The sequence below is a fragment of the Cavia porcellus genome, unplaced genomic scaffold, assembly GCF_034190915.1.
Source record: "Cavia porcellus strain 051 isolate PalLab524CR breed Dunkin Hartley unplaced genomic scaffold, mCavPor4.1 scaffold_19, whole genome shotgun sequence".
In the NCBI taxonomy this organism is placed as follows: domain Eukaryota; kingdom Metazoa; phylum Chordata; class Mammalia; order Rodentia; family Caviidae; genus Cavia; species Cavia porcellus.
In genome coordinates, this window is record NW_026947502.1 from 9,111,800 (window position 1) to 9,133,867 (window position 22,068).

General features: G+C 40.3%; 2 protein-coding genes across 5 annotated transcripts in view; one reads left to right on the forward strand and one right to left on the reverse strand.

Annotated features, from left to right (window-relative positions):
• The window catches only part of Fam114a2 (family with sequence similarity 114 member A2), a 37,159-nt gene extending 36,975 nt beyond the window's left edge, over positions 1-184 (reverse strand). For both annotated transcript variants that reach the window (XM_013156164.3, XM_003473302.5), the window contains exon 1: positions 47-184. The gene's annotated coding sequence lies outside the window, so the exon portion shown is untranslated. The remainder of the gene's footprint in view (positions 1-46) is intronic.
• Mfap3 (microfibril associated protein 3) lies at positions 154-20,464 on the forward strand. 3 transcript variants are annotated; one of them, XM_023566431.2, is made up of 4 exons: positions 231-251; positions 762-861; positions 12,113-12,547; positions 16,137-20,464. In XM_023566431.2, exons 3-4 carry the CDS (start codon positions 12,283-12,285, stop codon positions 16,928-16,930), a joined length of 1,059 nt encoding a protein of 352 aa, XP_023422199.2. In that variant the 5' UTR covers positions 231-251; positions 762-861; positions 12,113-12,282; the 3' UTR covers positions 16,931-20,464. The 3 variants fall into 3 exon arrangements, with proteins under 3 accessions (XP_063086756.1, XP_023422199.2, XP_063086757.1); XM_063230686.1 differs by lacking the exon at positions 762-861 and having other exon boundaries at positions 154-251; XM_063230687.1 differs by lacking the exon at positions 231-251 and having other exon boundaries at positions 292-861.
• Positions 20,465-22,068: the final 1,604 nt, after the last annotated feature.

Here is a 22,068-nt window from a genome sequence, read left to right on the forward strand (position 1 = left end):
GTGAGGAGACCGACGCCCACCCTCAGGCCTCCCCAGCCCCAGCGACCTCAGCTGCTGCAGGGTCCCGAGAACTCGCACCGCCCAGGAAATCCCGCTCGGAGGCCACCTCCTCCCTCACCGCACCCAGCGCCGCCGACTCGCCGCGCGTCCGATCCCGGAAGTACTCCTTTCGCTCGGAGGCGGGGCGCGCCTGCCCAAGAGCACTTCCGGGTCAGGCAGCGACTCGGCGGAAGGAGTTTTGCTACGGATCGGTGAGTGAAGGCTTGCACCCGGTAGCCTCGCGGGAGGGACTGGGGGCGCACAGGCGGGGGACTTAGCTGATGGGTCGGTGTCGGGGTTGCCCATCAAGCCAAGACTGAGCGGAAACTCCGCTTTCCTGTCACTGACGTTTTGGTGTGCAAAGCAGGCCACAAGTCAACCAAAAGGTGGTAATTAAGTGCTTTAAAGAAATTTGGGCAGGATAATGGAGTAGAACGAAGTGAGGGAGTAATAAGTCCTATGCAAATCTGGAGTTGTGCATGCTAAGCAGAAGAAAAGGCCACAGCGGGACAGACTTAGCGAAGCCAAGGAGAAGGAGGAAAGGGCCACTGCTGCTGCCGCACCTGGTGCAGAAAGGGCAGGATGGGAAGGGAGATGAGGCCAGGACTTCAGCGCCAAGGCTTGCGGGCCTCGGAGCCTGCGTGAGGAGTTTGACTTTTATTTGGAACTCAGAGCAGAAAAATGGCAACCGCTTTTTCTGACTTTCATTATCCTTCGCTCAGCGGAAGGATGCAACTCATTTGCCCTTGGGCAGGGGAATGCAAGAAACCCAGACTCTCAGAAAAGCATTCAAGTAAAGACGTGGATAATTAAATCCGAGGGGTAAGACGCTCGGCTTCTACGAATCTAAATTTGCCATCTCCTTTTAATCCCTTCAGAAATAACCCTTTAACATCGACATAGAATCTACCCTTTCTAAAACCTTTTAGGTATTTTTATTTGCTTTCTCTTAAATTTAGGTTTAGTATACATGGGAGCTTGCTATAAATGCCTACTCCAAAAGAGAAAGAAACGTATAAGTATAAAGTGAATACTTTCGCTGTTGCAATAGAAAATAGATAGGATTGAGATTTAAGTATGTTATCCTGGTAAACTACTTAACAGTTCTCTTAATCTTTAAAATGTTGCTGTTCTCAAGGTTTTGGGTCGTAGAATTTTTACATTATGAAAATTTACGGGAGGCGTAGTGGCGCATACCTGTAATCCCAGCAATCAGGAGGCTGAGGCAGGAGGATTGTTGGGAGTGCAAGACCAGCCTGGACTACAAAGTAAGTTCAGGGCCAGCCTGAATTACATAGGTAGAGACAAAAAGACAAAAAAGGAAACTTACTGAGAACTTCAAAGAATTTTTGTTTAGGTCGGCTATAGCTAACAGAATTTGTCATATTCAACACCAGAACTTTCAGAAAGTTCATTGTAAAATAGTAGACTCATTACATGATAACATACTAGCATTTTTTTCTCATTTGATCATTACACATTGTTTAAATATATTGAATTATTACATGGTCCCCCATAAATTTTTATTATTATATGTTAATAACATAAGGAATGTTAATATTGACATGTACTTGAAAAGATGTACTCAGATATTTAACAGTCAGTGCAGATTATACAGTGTTCAAAACTGTTGACATTATATACGGGTGAAGTGTTACTGCAAAACACATAAAATTACTTCTTTGATTTTTTTTAACATAGGCACAATTGTTAACTCCCAACCTGTAAATGTCAGATACAACAAGTTCATGTTCCTTGAAATCAAACAACTCTCCTTAGAACAGTGGAGGTTAAGAATAGGAAGCATTTAGAGAGGCAGAAGGAGTCCTGAAAGTTGGTTGCCAGAGATCCCACCTCTCTTAGTAAGTTTTATAGAGCAAATCAAGAGGTAGGTACATTATGGGTCAAAACTATGATCAACCTGTAAGATTTCAAATATAGCTGCTTAGGTAATATTGAGGCACTAGCGAAGCAGGTCATCTAGGAAGTATATGTGGGAAGCACAAAGACATTTTTAGGAAGGATGGGTCAGGAGGTACTGTTTATCCACCTCAATGACTAATGTCTGTCTAGGCTTTAAGGACCAAGTGATACCAGTTAGAGTATAATCTTCTTAAGTTATCGCTTATTATAGGGTGTGATGACACACCCCTGTTATCCCAGCACTTGGGAGGCTAAAGCAGGAAGATTGCCCTGAGTTCGAGGCCAGCCTGAACTGCATAGTAAGACTCTCTGTCTCAAAAAAAAAAACCTTACACTCCAGGGAAGCATGTAGCCCTGATCATTCCATGTTCGTCTTGAGGCCTGGCCTTTCACACAATCCCGCCAGAGTTGTACTGTGTTTTGCTCTGCACTGACTCCCTAAGGGACCTAGCCCTGTCTGACTATGATGTTTCAACCTAACTTAGCTGCCATCTCTAATAGTAGAACTAATACAAGGCTCAGCATTTTTCCTTCTTTTAAGTTTTTATTAGTACATATTTGTAGTCCATGGTTACATTCATCCTGAGGAGTTGATATATGTACAAAACACGTGTTAATTCTTTTTACATGCCCTCTGCCACCCTTCCCTCCCAGCTCATTTTTTCCCTGCATTCTTCCCATTCTCCTTCCCTCTTTTCCCCTATCATCCATCTTTTATTTACCTGTTTATGTATATTTTGGATTGCTCATATAAGAGAAACCTTGCAATATTTAAGCTTGAGTATCATTGATTCCACTTAACATTATGGTCTCAAGATGCATCCATTTTCCTATAAATGACTCCAGTTTATCCTTTATGGCTGAGTAGGACTCTATTTTACATAAATACCTCATTTTCTTTATCCATTCATCTATTCATGTACAAAGTGGCCTCTTCCAAGATTTAACTATTTTATATCGTGCTGCTATAAACATGGGTGTTCATGAATCACCGTAATATGCGTGTCTAACTCTTTGGGGAAGATTCCTAGAAGAGGAATAGCTGGATCCAGTGGAATTTCTGTTTTTAGGTTTTTGCAGAATCTCCATACTGATTTTCATAGCAGTTTACCAATTTACATTCTCAGCAACAGTGAAAAAGGATTCTTTTCCCCCACAGCCTCAGCAGCGTTTGTCGTTATCTGATTTCCTGATGATAGTCATGCCTTCTGTACCAGCATTTCTTTAAAAAATATTTTCCAAAACAAAAATGCTGAGAATGGCGGTTTTACATTTTTTGCAAATCTGTTTAATTTCTGACTTAGGAGAAAAGAACTGAGTTTTTCTTTCTTCTGCATTCTTTTAGAGTAGCACTGATTACATCGCTTTTGAAAAATTGTACCATGTTGTAGAAGATTGAAAGTGAAAAGGGCAAATGGCCTCGTGGGGATGGTGGGGGTTTGGGTTTTGGTTTTGGGGTGGGGTGTGTGTGTGTGTGTGTGTGTGTGTATTTTTTTTTTTTTTTTGACGGGTTTTTGTTTTGTTTTGTTTCTTGAGGCAGGGACTTGCCACATGATTTAGGATGGCTTTGAACTCACTGTGTAGCCCAGGCTGGCCTGAAAGAACAGTCATCCTGCCTCAGCCTCCTGGATGCTGGCATTAGGGGCATGTGCCACCACACCCAGCTAAATGTCTTAGTATTATTAAAATAGTTTTGAAAAACTCAGAGACACCCAAAAATCCCTGTACCACACTTTGAGAATTGTTGAATTATTATATGGTTATATAACCATCAAAAGAAGTATGGACTTGATTTGTAAATCAGTAAAACTACAAGTGCATTTAAAATGCACATTCCTAGACCCTCCCCTCTAGAGTTACCCAGTCAGTAAATCTGCGTAGGCCCCAGAAACCTGCACCTCTGGCAGGTACTGCAGAAGGAAGCACTCTGAAAGTTGCAGTCTGAGAAAAACAAAAATGAAATTCTTGAGAGTATTCTGCTCTTAAAACTGGTTCCTGTCTTTTGAATCTCTTCATTAACAGTTTTTAGGGACTGAGGCTGTGGAAAGTTAGTAAGAGGTTTGTACCAGACACCTTTCTGACTACCAAGTTGGTGGGTATCTGAACACAGTGTTGATCACCTGTTACAGGAGTGGCCCTTTGCCAAGGACTGAAAATGTTTATAGGCTGCCATTCATAAGCTTGTCATCTCTGATCAGATAAACTGGTAAAAGAGGGACACTGCTTTAAGTCTTAGAGTATTTTCAGTGTTTTTGAGGAATCCCCATACTGATTTTCATAGCAATTTACCAATTTACATTCTCAGCAATAGTGAAAAAGAACTGACAAAGCAAAAGAAGCTCATCTAAAGAAGGCAGTGGTGCTGAAAAGCCCCTTTCCCTTGAGGGCCCGCCCTGCATGTTCTTTGTGTATTTTAAATTCTGCTTAATCAACCTCTATGTCTCTACCAAATAAAGAGGATGGGGAATTTAGCTAAGAGGGCTTCCTGAATAGAGTGAAATTACTGTGATGCTATAGAGAGAGTAAAATTGCCACAGGAGCGTATCAGTAAGGAGGTACAAAAGAAACAAGAACTCTAAGGTGAAAAGTTATTTGCAGAATCAAAAGTGATAATCAAGGCTTTGTGCCAGGATAAGAAATCCTTGATTATCACTTTTGATTCTGCAAATAAGTTGTAGGAAGTTTGTAGGATTTAATCAAAAAACAAAATAATGATAATCCACCTCCAGATAAGGAAATTAAGACAACTAGAGAACATCAGGGCTTTGTGACCAAAGACCATACTGAACTTCTGAATCCATTTATTTATTCAGCAAGCAATTATTGCACATACACACTTGGTTTTCTCATAATTTCTTTTGTGCCAGCTGGATCTATTTTTGAGAATTATGGCACTAGACTCGAATTTTTAGCCCATGTCAAGGACAGTGAAAAATCAGCAGATTTTTAAATTGACTTGGATTTGTATTTCAAGCCAGTCCTGAGAGGAGCAGTGTTTAGATGCATCTAAGGGGTAAGACTGAAATTTGAGAGTCCTGTTTTGTAACTGAAAAGAATGTTGTGCTAAGAAAGGATGAAAGGACAGTGACAGTAGGTCAGGGACAGTAAGAACTAAAAGCTATGAAGAAAGCCACGTAATAGCAATGGCTTATGTTTATAATTTAACAACATCCATTCATCTTACCCTCAAAACTACCCTGTGAAGTGGCTACTACTGTATTACTAACTTTAGGCTACAGATGTGAAAGCTCTGACTTCTGGAGTCTACAGCTTTATCCAGGGATCAGGTGGATGACTCTAGTGCCCATTGTCCTTAGCCACATCCTCTAATTTTGGTATTTCAAAGGCAGAATAATTTTGGGCTACTGTCCAACCTATGCATATGCTAGACAAGAAGATCTAAGGACAAGAGTGAGTTATTCCATTTTAGATTTTTAAGCGTTAGATATTAGGGTATGTTTCAGACTATAGAGCAAAAGTTAGGGGTAGAGAGGTTGTAAGTTTAAGCCTGTTTTGTGAGTATTTGTATCTTTTTCCTCTAATAGCTTACTCAGCAAATGTTTGTCGCAAAAAAAGCACAAAAGCTACAGGTGCTGTACAATGAAAATAATCTTGGATTTAGAGCAAAGTTCAAATAAAGATAAATACAGATGATAAACTTGTATGTGGCATTGGTACGGTGGCCCACACCTGTGATCCCAACACTCTGGGAGCTCAGACAAGAGAATCGAGTCCAAGGCAGCTCCTGACCTCACAGTGAATTTTAAGTCTGGCTAGGATTACATAGTGAGACCCTGTCTCCAAAAACCTGTATGTAAAAGCCTCTCAGAATAATACTTTCTCTTTGAAAATGGCTTTTTTGTGTTACAGACCCCTATAACACTGCTTTGCAATAAGCAGAACAACTCTGTTCTTTGCAGAACATGGAATCATGGTAACAGTCTGTGCTTCCTTTCTTGCTCTTCTCCGTGCCAAGTCAGAATGCCACTTTGTCAATTGGCGTGCCGGTTCGTAGGAACTCTGCTCCGTTCCAAGTGTAACCGTGCCGGCAGAGAAGGGTGGGTGAGTGGCAAATACAGCCGGGAACATATTTCATTATGGGGAGCGAAGCATTAATATCCCAGTATAACTGGAGCAAAACACACGACCATCTGGGCATCAGTGTTTTCCCCTCTGAGATATCTGAGAACTCTTACAGCAAACAGCATTTTTCTCAGCCAACTTAATATTGAGCCACCAGAACGGAAATCAGCCACACTACTCCTTTATTTACTTATGTTGAGAATTGGAACCGAGTGGAAATATTTCTTCTCTCAGAAGTTGGCAGGAACAGCAGCAAGGCAATCTGTTAGGGATGACAGCTACAGGCTCTTAGCTTTCTCTCCCTTTTGAAAAATACAGTCAATGTTCAGAGTTGTTTCCAAGAGTAAAAGCATCTACATGTCTGATTATTCATGATCCTGTAAAGCTTTCATTCTACATACCAAAATGGTAAAAATTACTCACACTGAACTTGAGTGTGACATCTACCCGTTACACTCTTAACTAATGCTGAAGAAAAGCAATATAAAATTCTACCAGGTAACTTCATCTACAAGCAAAAGATAGCCCTTTTTTTTACAGAAAGGTGGTACTTGATTTTCTCTTTTGAGCTCTGTCTTCTCCAGCTTCAAATGTCAGTTGCTACATTGCATAGAGCAGGCCTGATGTTATAGAAAATCCCAAACTTAAAAGAAGATTGCATGCCTAGAATTCATAAGTCCCTTCTTGTCCTTTGCATTGCCTTACACTTCTCTTCAGCACTTGTATATAGTCTTGTATATAGTTAGCTGTTGTTGCCACCGCCTTCTAAACTAGCTGGTAAACTCCTGAGTGACTAGGGCAGCATCTTACTTGAGCATCCCTTGCAGCAGGTAAGACCTCATCCTGCACAAGACGCATCCCTGGTTTCACTGATGTTTTCAGGTCGGGATAGAGGGAGCACCATGTTAATAGTTGTTCAGTCTGTCAGTGCTGCTGAGAGGAGAAGGAAAAGGAATTATCCTAGTCAATACAGGTTTTGTGGCAAGTGGCAGATATTGGTTCAAGCTAACTTAAAGATTTAATACAAGGCAGTAAATCAAGGGTACCCCAATCGTAGGATGATTTTCTTCCATGGTCTCCTGTTGCTTCTGTCTCTTTGGATATACGCCTTTTTTTGGTGTGTTCTCTCCAGCTTGTGCCACTGAGTCACTGCCATTAGATGCTGTGTGTGTAAGCTGCCCCGGTAAACATGTAGGGTGCCTGCACAAGGATTTGTTTCTCTCCTGGAATAAAATCAGTATACAGAGCTACTTCTGCCACCTTAGGCTAAGGAGCAGCTCAGGGTGGTCACAGTGTTTTTCTAGACCATCTTGTAGGCTCTGTGAACTTCTTCTGTAGAGGCGAATGGCTGAGTCTGTGTTTAAAACAGGAACAGCAAATCCAGCCACAAGTTTGCTTGCCACCCCCAGTGTGAAAGAAGAAGCGCTGGAGACAGAAACCAAGGATTGCTTCCGCCACAGTTCATTACTTTTGCTGAGCTGAGCTGAGCTTCATCTTTTTTCTCCTTAGCCTTAGTTCCCCCATTTGCTTCCTTGTTTGCATATTCAGTATTCATTTTTGTTTTAACTTCGAATAAAATTAAGGATGTTTACTTCTTCGGGAAAAGAAAGATGAATCATTGGAGCGAAAGAACTGAATTATGTCAGACTGCAGAGCAACGTGTGTCCGTCTGTCTTTTGTGCTCTTTGTCCCCCTCATTCCTTCCCTTTTACCACCCTCTTCCCTGTCTGCGTCTGTTACCTTTTCTCTAAACTTCTCCTTGCACGCGTCCCAGACCTGACTCCCCTATGCCTGTGAGTGTCTCCTGTTCCTCAAATGACCCCAAACACGTATGTCTCAATTCTAAATGCCAGAAACACAGATTCTGATGAACTTGGTTAGCTAATGGATTGGCTTCCTCCGGGGCCCAAGTAGATAGAGGTAAGAATCAAAACAGAGCCTTAAATTGTGCAGATCACAAAGAACGTTCTCTGTCTAGAACTCAGGATACATAACAACAATAATATCATGGTTAGGACTCAACTCAGTTTGCACTGGCTGTCTGATGCATACGTTGCAAAATATTTGTAGTGAAAAAGGAAAAAGTTGAAGTTTTAGAAATTGAAATATTTAAATGGTACCCTGAAACACAAGGTTTTTAGGTGTTTACATGGTATGCCGAGTAAAAGTGCTATGTAATGGTATAATGAATATATTTTAACACTATGAGAGAACTACCAACAGTAACAATATTCAGTGACTACTGTTGCTAAACTTCATGTTTTCCATGTACTATCTCATAAGATTTTACAATGTCTTACATGAACAAGTACTATAATTTTCCCCCTGTAAAGATAAGGAGACTGAGGCACAGTAAATTACAAAGTGATTATAAAAGTTATAGAGCCAGTTAAGAATCAGAGTCCCAGAATTCAAATCCAAGAATTCTGTCTTCAGAGCCTGTGCTCTAAACCTAAGTGCCCCTGGACCTTTCTCAGAAACTTGGTTAGACTTTAACAGGGTAATCTGAATGCAAAATGGACTGTGATTGATGAGTTTTTTCTTTCTGCAAGTGTACAGTCTGGAACACCAATGGCCAAGACCATTGTAGAGGAAACCAGGATCTGCATTGGCAGCCCCTGGATGACAGGACATGGACCCACTGCCCACAATTACCTGGAGACCTAATTAAAAGCTCTAAATTCTAAAGACCAGGCCAAGAAGTTCTCAGTAGGCCTTGGGTAGGACCCAAGAATCCATGTTTTTAATGAGTTCTCCAGATAATCATGATTTTCAACCTGGTTTGGAAACTCAGACTTGGTGAACTTTTATTCCCAATATTATCTTCCAGGACAAGATGATAAATGAAGACTTTAGGGGTTGACAGTTTGAAGAATGTCTTTCTGTAGGTACCTGTAAGGTCTTTGGAGATCATTAGCATTGTTTTTGTCTTAGAAAATAAAATAAGTACTAGTAAACATAGATCATTTTAAATATTAGTGATATTTCATGGCTGTTGAGCTAATACAGGGTAATCAAATGTAAACTATCTAGTGTGTACTATTTATGACATGTAGCAGTCAAAACATAGTCTCTGGTGAAAGGACTCCTGGGTCAAAGGGGTGGCCTGCTGAGCACCGCAGAGCAGCACGTGCTTCAGCCACTGAATAATGCACAGGGTGAGTGCCCAGGGGTCAGGGAGAAGCTTTCTGTACCCCGGTGTGTGGAGAAAGGTAGGCTTTGAAAGGAGGCTCAGGAAGTACCTTGAGAGGAGAGTCCAGGCGCAGTCCCTGCCAGTCCTCTCTGGGAGGACGTGCTTGCCCGGGACCCCTCTCCTGGGGGCCGTTGGCTCCTCAGTGCTCCCCAGTCCCAGAACAAGGAGGATGAGCCTGTTTCTTCTCCTTCCAGCACCTTCTACTAGCTGACTTGATCCTGAGCGTCATGGCTATGCCCACCATGGGCCACTGCTCTTCAGGGCCATTCAGTTCTTCAGCTTTTTCTTCTAAACAGGCGTCTTCCTTACTCACTACAGTTTTCACATTCCATCTCTGATTTTGCCCTTAGCCTAACCTGTTCCCCTTCAGAATCAGGCATCAAATCCAGCATGCTCTAGAGGGCCACCTAAGAGCAGTTAATGAGACCCACTTGTCACTGCTTCAACTTGTATGTCTTTGCTTGAATGCCCCCCGACTTGTGAGCCCTGCGTTTGCCCTGTGCCCTGGCTCTCTCTCTCTCTCTCTCTGGAGCATGTGTACATGATTCCTGTGTATCCTTCAGGTCCTGCTGCACAGCTTTCCCAGGGACCCTTTCTGGAATAAGGTTCAGTCCATGCCTCATTGATCTGTAGCATCCTGTGTTTTCCCTTGGCAGCTCTGTGCGTATTTTATGTTAGTTTCTGAGTCCCTGACCGGACTGAGCCCTGTGAAGACGGTTGATGTCAGGGGAACAGTGGGTTGGCACCTAGTAGGTACTGCTGAGGAGATCTAGTACATCTAGTCTAAAGTTCAGTGGTGGGAAGAGGCAGGGAGGTGGGGGATGGCAGCGTAGGAGTGAAGTGTATTAGAATAAACCACAATGGTGGAGAGTTTTATGTTTGTTTGTTTTTGGCATTTTACCTCGAAGAGAGCAGGCCTCCATCCCAGAGCCCTGAACAAGTTACCTGGGAGTTAATAGCTCTGTTTTGCTCCCATTGTACTTACGTTTACTGTTATTTTTATCCACAACGTGATGCAGAGTTTTGTTTCTCTTTAAATAGATGAGAATAAAATAATGAGTTGATTTAAAGGAAAAGCATAATGGTAATAGTGTGTCCCAGCTATAGTAGAAAAAGAAATACATGACAGCAACATGAGTGAAATTTGGAAACTACTATATGATTGAAGCCATAGAAAGTCCTTGTTGAAGTGCTGGGGAAGCCTGGGGTACTTTTCCTGCACACTGGCGTAACCCGCTAATCCTGAGAAACAATGATCAAGAATAAAGAACAAAATTAAGTGTAGTCTTATAGTGAAACAGAATTTGGAACCTTTTGTGTTGCACCCCTAGCAGAGAGACTGGTGTTTGACTTTCAGTCAATAAATGTTATTTCTTACGTTTTTGCTATTACCACTTCCTACAAGAGAAATCAGATTCTAATGTGGATTTCCCAATTAACTTTAGCATGATCTTAAAGAGGAAGTCGAGGTGAAGTTTATAGATCAGAGTAAATCATTTACTGTTTTCTAATGTCCAAGTTTTTGTTTCCTTCAGTATCATTTTAGTCAAATTTTAAAGCAAAATGGAAATAAACATGTGTCCCATCTGTCATGTAAAGCCAAAGTCTAAAATTTTTTGTTTTGCTGTAGTCTATTCTTAAACTTTAAAGATTTAGAAGACTACTTGTTGTCATTATTCAACCATCCTTTCAAACGCTAATGAAAATTAAATGACATTTGCAACTTCTTGTAATTCAGGCTTTGAGGCATTTAATGGCAAAATACAATGATCCATTGCTTTTTATGTTCTGTGATCAAACAGCCTTCATATGAGTATAAAACAGTAAATGTCATTTCCAAAACTAATTATCTTGGGCCTTTGCATGACATAAACCTAGGAATTTCAACCCCTATTCTATAGAAATATAAACTGAATTTTTTTTTTGAGAGTCAGTGATTTAAAAGGGGAACGAAATAAACAAGAAGATAATCATAAACTCTTAAGCTCTTTACACTGGACTTTTATTTTGCCTTTTTATGATACTTTGCTCTTTTAAGATTGTCTAATCTTTCCTTTTATTTTTGCATTTCTACCAAATGTACACTTAAGATGTCAGCTTTTCTCTTAGGTAGTTTTACTAGACTTGGAGCTAGATATTTGATACTCTTACAAAAACTGTTATGTATTGTATTTTGGCTCTTAATGTTGAAGAAACCATTATAGGAAATTTTAACACTTTTTTCCGAAAAGAAGGCTCTACAGCTCCAGAAGCCAGTATCCCTACTTGCATATATTCTTTTAAAGCAATTTTCTTTCTGATATTAAGACTAAAATCACTATGTTAAATATCCTTGCATTATTTATATTTAACATATGTATACACTTGAATTATAGAAATTTTGAGTTCCATAATTATGATTATGATCCATCAGTTGATTTACATTTTTGATAGAACAACAGATGGTAATGTTGCAGGTTGAAATAAAAGATCATTAAGCTAAATATTTTAGCCTTCATTGGCTCCCCGAAGCACAGAGTTTGTCAGAGTGAAATAAGATGATAGTATTTCAGAACTAGAACAGTCCTTAGAGATTTTCTCATCGAGTTCCTCATTTGGCAGGTGAGGAAGCAGAAGCCTAGAGAGAGTGCTGCCTGCCAAGGCCGTACAGCTAGTTAGCAGCAAGTTAGGACCAGAATCTAGGTCTGCTCTTCCCTAGTTCTGTGCTTTTTCTACCATCTCTGTGGGAGATTTTTAAGCGGTGTCTCTCATCACTCCCTGATGTCAGCACCAGCTATTTTAATCAATTTCTCATCTTCTCATTTCTTATACATACTGAATTTCACCCCTCTGTGGGTCTCAGCTGATTAAGTGTTATATTTGGCTTTCTTTTAGGTTGGTCTCCACTCATCTTTTTAATCGTGAAGACTTCAGAATACACTTGGATCTGCCTACCACTCTTTTAGAAAACTTCACCAGGCAGTAAATCCCCCGCTGTGCTCTTGTCATAGCAACGTGGCTTTGCAGTTTTCCAAGGCTAAACAAGATTTTCTCCTCATTATCCCATGAAGCCATATTGTTGCCTCTTCACTGTGGTGGTGATTGTTACTGTGCCGGCTGCTTTTGTTTTGGAAGATGCGGACTTCACACAGGTTCCCCCACCGGGGGCGGATCAGGGTTCTTCCAGGCCGTTCGCAGGCTCCCACTCAGGCAGTGATGTCGTCATAGCCAAGGAAGGGGCTAGCGTTTCACTCGAATGTCTTCTCACAGTTGCTCACTATGAAGATGTCCATTGGAACAACTCCAAGGGACAGTACCTGGATGGCAAAGGTAATTGCGTCAGGGTAAAATTACTCAAGACTACTCATTTCCTATTCTTTCTTTTTGGTTTCCTATTTAACACAAAATCGCCCAGATTTACATGTCTTAAAACTTTGGAAAGGCTTGGAGTGTTTTATTCTTATCAAAAAGAACAAAGTAATTATAATTATATAACCAGAAGAAAAACCAAAAAATATAAATTTAGTAAGTGTTTTCATGGTGATGGCGAGCATCCTGTTGATGAGTTGGTTTCCTCACTGAGCATAACAGGCCAGATACAGCTGTGCAGACAGTGCACTGTACAATTCCAAGGAACCTACAGTGCAGTGGCCCTGTAAAAGGGCCTAGAAGTTTTGGCTGGACTGAAGAGAACAAAAAAATTTTTGCTTTTAAATGAATTTGTGTGAATGATAGAGGAAGTCCAGAATGTGTTTTAAAATGAGTCAGGTGGTCCTTTGGTATCCAGGGGGATTTGTTCTAGGACTGTCTACAAATAGTCGATAGTCTCTTAAATAAAATGGTAAAACATCTGCATCGAACTGACTGATAGCCTCCCGTATATTACAGTCAGTCGACTCTAGTTTAGGAGCATACCTGAGAGTGTATGTAAATAGTTGTTTACTGTAAATGACCAGGGGGAAAGTGTACACATTCAGTAAAGATACAAATATTTTCCCCAAATATTTTCATTTTGAAGCTCGTTGAATCAGAGGATGTAGAATCCTGGGATACCAAAGGCCTGTTATATAAATTTGTATAAAACTCAAGTCTTTTGAGCAGCTCTTTCTTTTTCTATTCTGTACCTTAATTTACTTGAAAGCAGGGAAGATTCTCTTGTACTTTTTGTTTCTCAGTCTTTACAAAGAATCATGTAAACATAATGATAATGTAATCGAAGACTCCTTTTTGACAAGTTTTTACATAGTTTTGCTATCAATTGGCCTGTTAACACACATCTTAATCCAGACTACTAACTCCTTAAGCCAGTATTCCATTAGAAGGATTTTTTTTTCAGTTAGCAAGGATTTTTAAAAACAAATCACCATGAAAAGCCAGGCAATTAAATTCTGAGATCCCCACAAACTAAACTTTGAGAAAAGGACACCTTGTCCTTTTTTCCTAAAGATAGTCTAACCTGAAATCAGAGGATATTGGTTATCGTATTAAGGTGGAAAATAGAATGAAGGTAGGTAGTATTTCTTGCAGAAATGTGTGTATACAGTACAGGCTTCTTCTGAAGCTCAGTGGTGAATCAGTTTTTTAATGTGCGTGAGGCCTTAGATTCAAGTTCCAGGACTGTAAACAAATAAGAAAGTTTGTAAATACACTAAATAGTTTAACCTTCTACAGACTAAATAACTGTTTAGGCACTTAAACAGATGGTTAGAAAAGCAGTATTTTAAATGTTTATTAAAAATACAGATCTGATAAATCATGATATTTAGAGCAGTGCTGAGAATGTATTTTGAACATGATTTAGAGTTCTGTATTTGGACCCACTGAACTAGACTTCAGTCTCCTCGAGGCTGTAGGAGATAGTAAACAAACACATCTGAGACTTGAATTATTCAGTGTGATTTTTGTAGACTGACTGCATAAACAAAGCCTTAGGTTAGGACAGAACCAGCCAAGGGGAATGGCAGTTTCATTTTCCCATTTTCCCTTTACTTTGGAAACCACTAACATCTATCATTGATGCTTTCAGCAGCACCTCTGGAAAATTGTATTAAATTTTATGAATCTCAAGTGAGAGGAGTTTAAAGAGTATGTCAGTCTAGTGTAAGGTCCATAAATCTTGAGCTATTACCAGCAAGTGAGCCCCAGAGTTTAGACTGTGGTCGTAGTACAGCAGTTGATTAATGGAGTCCATGCAGTTCGTCATGCCTTGGACTCAAAGGACATCCCTTGCATAGCTTCAAGTTCATAGAACAGAAACCTAGGGAATGATGGCTGTGTTCCTAGCTACATAGTTTCTTCCTTCTTCACCTTGGAGAAGTGATGACTCCTAAAAATACAGCTGGAGAATTTAGATCAGTTTGCATGATGATAAAAATAGGCAGCATGCTTACCAGTTTGTATGACACCAAAAGAATCCAGAACCGTGGAATCTTGGGATGAAGAGTATTGAAAGACTAGGCTCTCAGGTGATACCTAACAAGTATTCACACAGCCTCCTCTGGGACACCACTTCTTATCACTGAGACACATAGCCACAACCCAAGGTAGCCCATCCATTCCATTCTTGAGCGGCATTCATAATTAATGCACAGAATATTCTGGAAATTTCCCATGAAGGTAAGAAATACACAGCGGAGCCATGTTACTGAAGCATGTTGAAGCAACGTGGGTATTCAGTATGCATTGCTTTCTCATAGTCGTTTGGTCCCTGAATAAAGGTAGTTTCATGTGTGGAGGATAGGCAGAATGTTTAATGTTTAAAATAGAGGAGTAGGCATTTTATAGTAATTTGATTCTCTTGGCTATGTACCCTTTCTTATGAGACACATACGTTGGCAGAAAATCAAGATATCATCAGTACCTTTCCTAACAAATTTATGCAAAGCGTGCCAGATTAGCTCATTAATAACGGAACAAATGCATCAAGTTGCTAGATTTTTTTTAAAAAAATAACTTTTGTGCCTTATCATATACATTCATTATGGAAAATGAGCGAACACAGTTAAAAAGAAAATATTTGTTACCCACAAGCCACGAAATAATTCTTACATTTCTGAGGCATATCCTTCTAGTGTGTGAGAAACATAGGCAGCAATTACAATGTCAGTGCACATTGTTTGATGAAAAATTATAGTGATTGTTTTAAAATTTATTGCGCTAAAAGACATTGCTATTAATCCCCAGCAAAGTAGTCCCCTCACTTCAAACACACCTGTCCCATTATTCCTGCCACTTTCTGAAGCAGTTCTTGAAGTCCTTTTTTGCTGAGTATCTTTAATTGTGCTTCCATGACACCCTTGGTGTCCTGAATTGGTTCATAACTTTTACTTTTCATGGTCATTTTGACTTTTAGCAAGAGCCAGAGTCTCCTGGTACCAGATCTGATGAGAAGGTGGGTGAGGATACACCGTAATGCTTTTATTTGACAGAAATTGCCATAAGTATAAACTGTGTACTGCTCCAGAAAGTGCTAAGAATGATGGTATAAGCTGAAAGAAGTTCAAAGGGAATTGATGGCCATGTGACTTTTATTGTAATAAACTTATTTAATTTAAACATTCACCATATTTTTGAGCATACCAGTAATATAAACATTTACTTAATTAGTCACTTGATATCTTTTAGACATACTCCTGTCTCCCCAAAAGACATTTTTATTTCTAGCAGTATGAAGAAACTGATGGCAGTTATTAGTGTCAAAAGAAGATCCTGATTTCTTTTTTTAAGTTCTAAGCTAATTATATTCAGACTATGGACAGAACAGTGTGCTATTTTTCACATAATTCAAAACAAACAGTAGAATCTAACTAGTGAGTTAAAAATGCTTTCGTGAAGAGGTAGAATATGGATAAGGTGGTTGGCATATTTAGTAATAATATTCCTTATGCTATAATTCTTTTCATGTCTGTTGGATTATCAGGTGGAAAATGGTTGGTTTCTGATAACTTCCTGAATATCACCAACGTAGCCTTTGATGACCGTGGGCTCTATACATGTTTTGTCATGTCTCCGGTTAATGCCTCGTACTCTGTCACCCTACGTGTTATTTTCACCTCAGGAGACATGAGTGTCTACTATATGATTGTTTGCCTGATTGCCTTTACAATCACTCTCATCTTGAATGTCACCCGGCTGTGCATGATGAGCAGCCATCTTCGGAAGACAGAGAAGGCTATCAATGAATTCTTCAGAACTGAAGGAGCTGAGAAACTCCAGAAGGCCTTTGAGATTGCAAAACGCATCCCCATCATCACCTCAGCCAAGACTCTGGAGCTGGCTAAAGTCACTCAGTTTAAGACCATGGAGTTTGCTCGTTACATTGAAGAACTGGCAAGAAGCGTCCCTCTTCCACCTCTTATTCTAAACTGTCGGGCCTTCGTTGAGGAGATGTTTGAGGCTGTGCGAGTGAATGACCCTGATGACATGGGGGAAAGAATTAAAGAAAGACCAGCCTTGGATGCTCGAGGTGGCATCTATGTCATCAACCCAGAGATGGGGCGGAGTAATTCACCAGGAGGAGACTCAGATGATGGTTCTCTGAATGAACAAGGCCAAGAGATAGCAGTTCAGGTTTCCGTCCACCTTCAGTCAGAAACCAAAAGTATTGATACAGATTCTCAAGACAGCAGTCATTTCAGTCCACCTGATGATACAGGATCTGTGAAATCCAGCTCTAACTACAAAGATGGAGCAGGTGAAAACTTCCAGCTCTGAGCTATCCCAGCCCCTGCAAAAACAGCTCTCAGGAAAGGGACGTGTTTCATGGAGGAGATACCATTTTTACCAAAAGATGATGAGATTTCTCTTTGATGTTAACACATCAGAACATAAGTTGCCAAATTCTTTGTGAAAACACAGCAGTTTCCCCATTAGTTGTCAGCCCTTTTCCTTAAAATTGCTTAAATGATGCATGTTAAGATATAAAGGAGCCTCAGAGATAAACATGATGGGGCAAATATTGAACTAAGAGTTCTGTGGCTTCTCTTCTGGTCACAGTTCTTCCATTGATCAGATGTGATGCTTATTTTGAAGCCTTATTTTTCCCATCAGTAAGATAAAGAGATTTGCATTTGATGAAATTCTGTTACCTTTACAGATGAAAATCTGTAGCCCATCTCTAGCTAAACCTTGCCATAAACATTTAGTCTCTTCTTTTTGGAAAAGACCACCTGAGGCTTCATTCTGTGGTCTGGATTCCTACACCAGTGCCGTAGCACACAGGAGTATAGATGTCCTTCCATGTGGAATGTACAATTACATGTGCTAGATTGAATCTTTCAGTGGAGCACAGGACTGCGTTGTTACATAGATGTTAGGGAGCTGACTGCTCACTAGTAATCTGCTCTCCATGAGTGAATGGGTCTTTCTTGGGCCACGTCATTTAGTTCACTGGAGCAGGCAGTCATTTCCCAACTGACCTCCAAAAGTAAGCAGTCTGTTCCTGAAGAATAGTATCTTCAAGGCTTCTAGAATAAGAACAGTGTCAAATTGTCTGTCTCTGGTAGATTATGGATGCTGATATTTCTGTGAAGAATTTCTCAGGCTCTACCTTTTTAAAGTACTAGACTCTACAAGTGGGTTCTGTGTCTGAGAGCTCATTCTCTGATAAAACCGAGAACTGCACATTCCTCTTTAGACCTCGGTTAATATCCTTTCCCTCTATGATCTTAAATATGGTGCTAAAGGTTGCATGTCTCCTTATCTCACTTGTTCTGTCAACATTTTATTTTTTATGTTTTTAGTTTTGAGTACTTCAGATGTATAGTTTTGAGCTAGGCCTGCTTTTGTGTCCTGACAAATAATTACCTGAAATAAGGCTTGATGATTGTGTTTGGTGCGTTTCTACATTAAAATACACTCACACAGATAATCCAGATATAAAACAGGAGGAAAATGATGGATGATTCCACCTGGTTTGACTGCGTATAATAAACACTTAGATGGCATTTCTTGCCCGGCTGAGACCTGATATAATGGAATTGTAAATATGCTTCAGAATAATTTCTTCAGCTACAGGAAGCTTGGTGCCATATAATTTTAAGAACTTGGCAGTGGAACTCCATTTGATGCTTCACATTTCTTCGTTTGGTTTCTGGTTATTGAAGCATTACTTGAACTAGCGGATCCTGAGGGAAATGTTCAGAGGAGGTTTATCAGGATTTTAATTTAAGGTTTCAAACAGAAGAAGACTGGAAATTCAAAATGACTAGTGGAACTCATGCCTTCTTTTGTTCAGGCTTATCAGAAGTAATACATCTGTTCTAGACAGTATGAAGGAATCAATATGCGGCTTTCTCAGATGGCTTTACGGATAGAGATGATAATGCTGCCTTTTCTGTCTCTCCGGCTGTTTCCATAGAAACCTCCAGGGCAAAACAAAAGCTAGCAATCATTTAGCCAAAGCTTGCCTTGGCTTAAGACATGTATTTTTTCAAGGAAAATTGTTTTCATATATTTGGCTATAAGAGCAAGGGCTCTTGAACATATCGTAGGTTATAGAATATTTTTTCTCTTCCCGTGGTGTTTCTCTTACAAAATTAAAAAATTTCAAATCCCTTATATGGGATCATTCTCCAGAATATCCCCTAGATCCTCAGATAGTACACCAGTCCTGTCCTAATATAGCAGGTTTAGAATCATTTCTTGGAATGTAGCCTGTTATGTTAAAGATAGTGGTTTTGCACCATGTGTTCTCAGAAGGGTATTAGGTAGGCACATTTAAAGATCAAAGTCCTGAGAAACAGAACTTTAGAAAAGCACAGGAAGTACTGAGAAAACATTTTATAAGCTTCTACAATATGATATAGTAAAGTATAGGCTGGCTACCTTAGTGTATCCTAGGTAAATTATTTCAGAAACATAATGGTAGCCTAACTGGTAGCCAGAGTAGCTGGTTTAATTTGAATCTTGCTGGTTATGGTACCTTGAAGTAGGGAAAAATATAATAGGGGTTACGGGTGAGGTGAGCCACGCCTACAAGCACTCGTATAATCCCAGTATGTGGGAGGCTGAGGCAAGAACATTGAGAGTTCAAGGCCAGCCTGGGCCACCTAGTGACTGTGACCCTGTAGGAGCTGGCACTACTTTGCAAAGCTAGTTTTCAAGAGAAATAAAACCACACATTGGTATTTTTTGTATCTAATAAAATACACTATCTATAATTAACAGTCTTATCTTTTTTGTAAATTCCTTAACCTTTAAAACTTCAACTACTGTCTAAAAGTCCTGACAGTTACTGTGGTATAATTATCTTTTTTGTCTCACTAAATTCTAGTTCTTTAAAAAAAGAAAAAAGCCTTCACCTAACCAAATGTACTTATCATCCTTTTGTCATCTCATTTGTAAATTTTGTACTGTCATTTAATGAACCTTATTGTCCTTATGAAATGTAGTAAAATAAATTTCCAAAAAGTGACAAACATCTTTATAGATTCCTTATCTGCTGCATCCAGATGGACAGGTGTCCGCTGAGTGGATACCCCACCTGTGTCTATAGGTGATTCGATGATCACCTGTCCTCAGAGCTGCGTCTGTTGTGATGGCTGGATTTGTGAGTCAGGCTCGGGGAGCATTTGTGCTTCCGACCCCCTACCAGGATGCAGGTATCTTCAGAGTAGCTGACCCAGAATGCTTGTGAGAAGGCTCTTGGCTGCTGCTTTGCTTTGCTTAGCATTTGTTTTGAGCACTGTCTGCATGCTGCTTTCTCTTTGCTTCCCCAGCCACACTGAACCACTTGTTCCAGTCCCCTTACACCCTGCATGTAGCTTCAACTCTCTATTAAACTTGGGTGGATCCCAGGGGGGCCAGGAGTGCTGCATGTGTCTGTCAAGCCCAGCTAGTCATAGGTGCTAGTCTTGGCTCCTCACACCAGCGACTGTAATCAAGTGTGTTGCGTCTCCCAAATCACCAGGAAGAATGCAATCTTTTCTCATCTAAGCCAGAATGTTAAAAATGCTCACCTTTATACAGAGACTTCTAGATTCTCATTAACATATTTCAGAAAAGTATGTTGAGTACTATTTGATGTGGTTCACATGATGTGTAGATGATCAGCACTTTAATAAACATTGGACTTGTGTCCCTTTTTTTTAGGAAAATGTCATACTTGAATGTAAATTGTTAAAGGTTCAATGGAGTATATTTCATTTGATGCCTGAAATATTTTACAGGGTTTATTTCATTTTTGTGTGTGATAGGGTTGGATGTTAAATGATTTTTAAATAGGAATAAATTTGAATTCAACTTGCACTTCTACCATGCTATCTACTTCAGTGTTATACATATTTATTTACTAAGTGCTTGTATGTTTTTGCTGCTCTGAGCCATACTGAGGTGATTATCCTGCCTACAACAAACCTGCACAGACAGACTATGCTCCTTGGCCCAAAGTTCAACTTCCCACTTCTGGAGTAAAGCATTCCTGGCAAAGACCAGCGCTTCAGCAAAGGCCTAGAGATAAGAGGATTCGGTACATGTTTGGGAGAGCATGTAACTAGTGTATAAAGTGTATGGTCGTTGGCGGCTGGGCAAGGGAAATGTGGTAGAAGCACTTGGAGTGTGCAGCTCGTAGGCATGGAAAGTGGTGGCTGGAAGTTAGCATAAAAAAGCATAGGGTCTTGGGAGAAAGACAAAGGGACCAGGTGGAAGGTGTGACAAGAGAAACATCATAGGGTCCTTCGAACGAAAACCCAGCCCCTGTCTTTCAGTGGCAAAATATTGTTAAACACAAAGAGTCCTGATTCCACTACTAGCCTTGTAATCATGGATCTGTAACTCAGCCCCTCCAGGCTTCTAGAAAATGAAGTTGATAAAACCTACTTCATAGAGTCCACATTAGGCATGTAAGAAAACACTGTTGGCTGTATCATGCCATGCAGTGTAGGGGCTTGTACTGCAGCCAGAGTGTCAGCTATATTAGCAACCATGTGTCCAACTGATGATTGGTTACATTTGTAGTTAACTGAGAAGTCCTACACATGCATTGCTTTGTATGTCACAGAATCATCACAATGGCTTACCCAATGTCTGTTACTTTTCTGATTGGTGAGATGAAATACCTGACACCCAGAGTTAAAGGTGGATAGGTTTATTTAGTTCAGTTTGTACACATTTCAGTCCTTGATTGACTGGCACCTTGCAGGGTGGCTTGGCAGAGAGCCATCACAGAAAACAATGCATGGCACCCTCAAGATAGCAGAAGCAACAAGGACTCCTAGCAGCATCTTTCTGCCCCTTTTATACTCCATCTAGGCTACCGGGATTAGAATGGTGCCAAACAAATATGGACAGATTTAGTCATCACACACTCAGCCCCAGCATTGCACCATGAATCTATCACATACTCTAGATCCAGCCACTTCTGACCCCAATGGAGGCAGAAAAGCCTCACCCAAGGGCATTGCGCTGAGACCCAGATGACAAAGGAGTACGAGGAGGTGCACTTGGGCAAAAGGACAAGCAGTGGCAAGGTTGGCCTGTGTGGAGGGAGACAGATTACACAAGGGCCAGATGGGCAGCTGTTTGGGGCTGATCGTGGAAGCGCATTTCTTAGAAGCTGAATGCACATAATTTGGAAATGGAGATTAACATAGTTAAAGGGGAAATTTTGACCATCCAATGGTATTCTTAGTGTTATTTTCTGAAGTCATCTGCTGCTAAAAAAAAACAGTTGCACTAATTTTCTTTAAGCAATTTAACACCTTCAGAGCTTCTTAAATCCCAGTCATCTCAAGTTTTCATGTTTTTCCTGAAACTTATTTGATAGGAAATATATATCTGTGTAAATATGCATATGTCACTCCATCTGCCTTGAGGATATGTGGTTGCTGTCATCATGCTTATTCTTCCTGATA

Excerpts from the sequence above, each read along its gene's own strand:
- Mfap3 (XM_063230686.1), top strand. The coding sequence starts at position 12,283 with ATGAAGCCATATTGTTGCCTCTTCACTGTGGTGGTGATTGTTACTGTG. Across the intron at positions 12,548-16,136 it reads ACAGTACCTGGATGGCAAAG|GTGGAAAATGGTTGGTTTCT; the intron begins GTAATTGCGTCA and ends TTGGATTATCAG.